Source organism: Arachis duranensis, chromosome 9 (assembly GCF_000817695.3).
Source record: "Arachis duranensis cultivar V14167 chromosome 9, aradu.V14167.gnm2.J7QH, whole genome shotgun sequence".
NCBI classification, from domain to species: Eukaryota; Viridiplantae; Streptophyta; class Magnoliopsida; order Fabales; family Fabaceae; genus Arachis; species Arachis duranensis.
This window is the reverse complement of record NC_029780.3, coordinates 112,803,329-112,807,244: the sequence shown is the minus strand read 5'-3', so window position 1 is coordinate 112,807,244 and position 3,916 is coordinate 112,803,329. Positions and strand designations below refer to the sequence as shown.

At 33.5% G+C, this 3,916-nt stretch overlaps 1 protein-coding gene across 1 annotated transcript; it reads left to right on the top strand.

The window, feature by feature from the left end:
• The first annotated feature begins 2,469 nt into the window (after positions 1-2,469).
• Positions 2,470-3,650, top strand: LOC107467448 (transcription factor MYB62-like). The gene is made up of 3 exons (XM_016086548.3): positions 2,470-2,626; positions 2,720-2,849; positions 2,936-3,650. The coding sequence occupies exons 1-3, from the start codon at positions 2,470-2,472 to the stop codon at positions 3,648-3,650; spliced, it is 1,002 nt and encodes a 333-aa protein (XP_015942034.1).
• Positions 3,651-3,916: the final 266 nt, after the last annotated feature.

Genomic DNA, 3,916 nt, shown 5'->3' with positions numbered 1-3,916 from the left:
TGATGCTTATACATTTCTACAATGATATAATTATATGAAGAAGTGATTTTTCATTCCATCAATTTAACTAGATTGTTATCCATTTATTACATAGAGGTGTATGTATGAAATTGTGGCATGTGAGGAAAATAAATGAAACAGCTAGCTGCCTCAGAAAACATACAAGTGTCCCTACTTACCAATATTGAATTGAATTTCCAATTCTTCACCGTACATTGTATTTCTCCACTGCTGTGTAGTTTTCATTTAGTTTAGTTTAGTCAAAGACGTTACTTATTTGGAAATTAAATCCATCTTAGGCTCTTAGCAACAGTGAGCTATGTATGGCTATGCGGGTCCCATCAATTCATTCATTTTCAAGTCTTAAACTCTTTCAAATCACACCTTCTCAATGTTATTAGTCGGTCAACAAAACTTAATTACTTAATAAACAAAGTACTATTATGATGAGGAAAAAGAGGTACAGTAGTATATAATATTATATTATTGTTACTTTTGAAGAGAAATTCTTCAATACAGAACCATTTTTCTCTCTTGATAATGGAGTTATTAAAAAAGAGATCAGACTGTGATTGTTGGACTAAAACAAGTGATCAAGACCCCTTAATTACTTGAATAAGGTTATATATATATATTATTATGGGTCACAATGTCATAGAATCACAAAAATGCTAATACAGTACAATTCATCGCTATAGAGTCAACCAATTATTATTATTCCTTGAAAATAAATATATACGAACGTATATAGCTAGATTTTGAGGGCTAATAATTTTAATTGATATTAGTTAATATTTTTGGATAACAATTTATACTTTTAGATAATATTTTTAAATATTATTAATTAGTTATTGGTCAAAAATAATAAATTATGCTGGTCTTATAACATTGTTCTTAAACTATGGCCTAAAAATGTTAAATTTTCTGCACTAGATAACCCTTAGCATAGAACCATTTCAATTCTTTAGGTGCTTGACAAATCAATAGAAGTAGAAGAAAGTGCCTGTAACTCAAGCCTTCACAATCAAATACTATAGAAAATTCTGGTTTATTTCTACAAAAGTTATCTCTCTTAAAGAATATATATTAGATGATTGATTAGATTGTTTCAGTGTATGGTATTGAGAAATTCTTTATGCATTAAACCTAGAACTTATTTACTTGAGAAAGAACCTTTATTAGTATGTTTGTCCTGGATTCTGCTATAGCTCAGAATCGATTCTAATAAAAGTGCGTTGAAAACCCCGTTCCTTTAAGCATATATTTCTTGATTTGCCGATTCTGTTACCTTTCTTAACAACATAACATCACTATGTTCCATTTTGTTTAACTTCCTTGTGTTTTGATCCATGATTACAGAAGCATCATCATCATTTCTAATATTAGATTAGATAAAGCTAAGTATAGACTATTTGATCTAATCTTTAACACTTCATCAAATAATAAAAAAGAACACTATATTAACATATACATGGCATATATGTATGTTATGTTACTACTAATATTATATTAAAAAATACCATTGCAATGGATTAACTATATTACGATGGGTAACCGGAGATTAATAGGCTGGACTGGTAAGGTTGGCCCAATCGTCCGTTGGAGGAGGTCTCTGAATTGATTCGCATCACGAAGTTGCCGTCCGACTTGTATGTATGAAAGAATGGAGGATGGTACCTGAAAGGACATTCCGATGTCTAAGTCAGCAAAGGGCTTTACAGGTTTGTAGAGTATTGGGACTTAAAGATACCTGAGGAGTCTCCGTATATTTATAGTGATGAACCAATAACCACCGTTGAAGTAGTTCCACCTTTTAAAGAGGATAACCGTCTCTTTATCTTAGGGAAATTGAGATATGGCTCCTGGAAATGGGTTGAGAGATTTTAGAGACAGTTACTTATTTGAATAAGTGTTACTTGCCAACTAATCTTCACTTCCGACTTCTTTAGACCAAGTCGTTGTTAGATCCGACTTCTTGAGAAAAGGTCGATATCGAGTGAGGACCAATCTTTGGATTGAGTTTTTTTGCCGTATTCGAACTTGGGCCTTAGTATTGGGTCAGGGCATGAACAAACTATATCCATTACGATGGATGTTATAGCATAAGTAATCATGATTAACAAGGGTGAACACTCGCATACATACAACTATCTTCGTATGAAGTTGGTAGTTGAGAATCGTTAGACGATGATTTAGTCAAACTTGTTAAATCATTCAATAATTTTCAAATATCACATTCACACGAAAATAACTGCATGCGACTTTCTATTTTAAAAGGGTACACAGTCTCTCACACTTTAGGTTACTGGTTACTGTTTGTAGCAGCTAGCTAAGACATATAGGGTGTTGCACCCTACTCTACCAAACCCATTTACGAAATTCCGTGGGGAGTATATATATATATATAAGGAGCATGTACACACATTCTCATTCACTTCCAGCTAAAGAAGGGCAGCATCAATAGCAACTATGTCCACAATAATAGCAAAGAGAGAGATTGGTTCTTCCAATGAAGAAGAAACTGATTTGAGAAGAGGACCTTGGACTCTTGAAGAGGATAGTTTACTCATTCATTATATTGCTCGTCATGGTGAGGGTCGTTGGAATATGTTAGCCAAAAGTGCAGGTATGTTTATGTACAAACACATAATTATTGTATATTATTCTTTATTTGTCATTGTTTTCTCTGACATCATTTCATTATATTCCAACATTTCAGGACTGAAGAGAACTGGAAAAAGCTGCAGGCTGAGATGGCTCAATTACTTGAAACCTGACATTAAGAGAGGCAACCTTACCCCACAAGAACAGCTCTTGATCCTTGAACTCCATTCCAAGTGGGGTAACAGGTAATTCAATCATCACACAAATTAGTTAGTACTGATATCTTTATTTATTGTTGCACTTAATAATTATCATGTTGATTTGTGTATAGGTGGTCAAAAATTGCTCAGCATCTTCCAGGAAGAACAGACAATGAGATCAAGAACTATTGGAGAACAAGGGTACAGAAACAGGCACGCCAACTCAACATTGAATCTGGAAGCAAGAGATTCATTGATGCTGTTAAGTTTTTCTGGATGCCAAGATTGCTTCAAAAGATGGAACAGAGTTCTGCTTCAAATTCCCCTATGATCATGAACAACTTTAACAATCATGCAGAAGCTTCTTCAATGAGTACTTCACCAATCTCAAACTTCTCCAACAACATTCCTAATTCTCTATCTCCACCACAAAGGGAATTATTCATGGATGTTCCAAGTAATCATCACTTCAGCAATATGTCCAGCCCCAACAACAATAATGTTCCTCCTTCCTCTGATTCACTTCAATTCTCACAGCTATTTGAGATGTCACAGCACTTAACATCAGCAAGTCCTCCCAATGTGTTTGAGAACTACAACGTTTATTACAACAACAATCCAATGATTCAAGAAAACTGGAATAATGTTGTTGATGCCAATGGCAATAATAATAATAATATTAATAACTATGGTGCCATGGTGGAAGGACTAAGCATGGATCCTCTGTCACCAATGGGAACTTATTATGACATTCCACAGTTTGATCTTCAAACCTGTGGGAGTGACTGGATTTTAGACAACAACAACAACATGGGTGATACTTTATGGAACATGGATTCTATGTAACAGTGTGTAAGACAGAGATAGTAGTAATTAAGAAGAGAAGGACATGCACATCTCTACTTCTTTTTTATTATGGGATGGTCTACCAGAGAATAGGAAAAAAAATCATCATATATGTTATTATTATAATTATATTAGATCATAGATTCTTATGCTGTATACTGATTCTTAGTGACTAAACAATATATTGTTATGTATGAACGATAGCATATTTAAACCTAAACTGCAATATATATAAATATACATGAAATTTTATTAAATAATGGTCC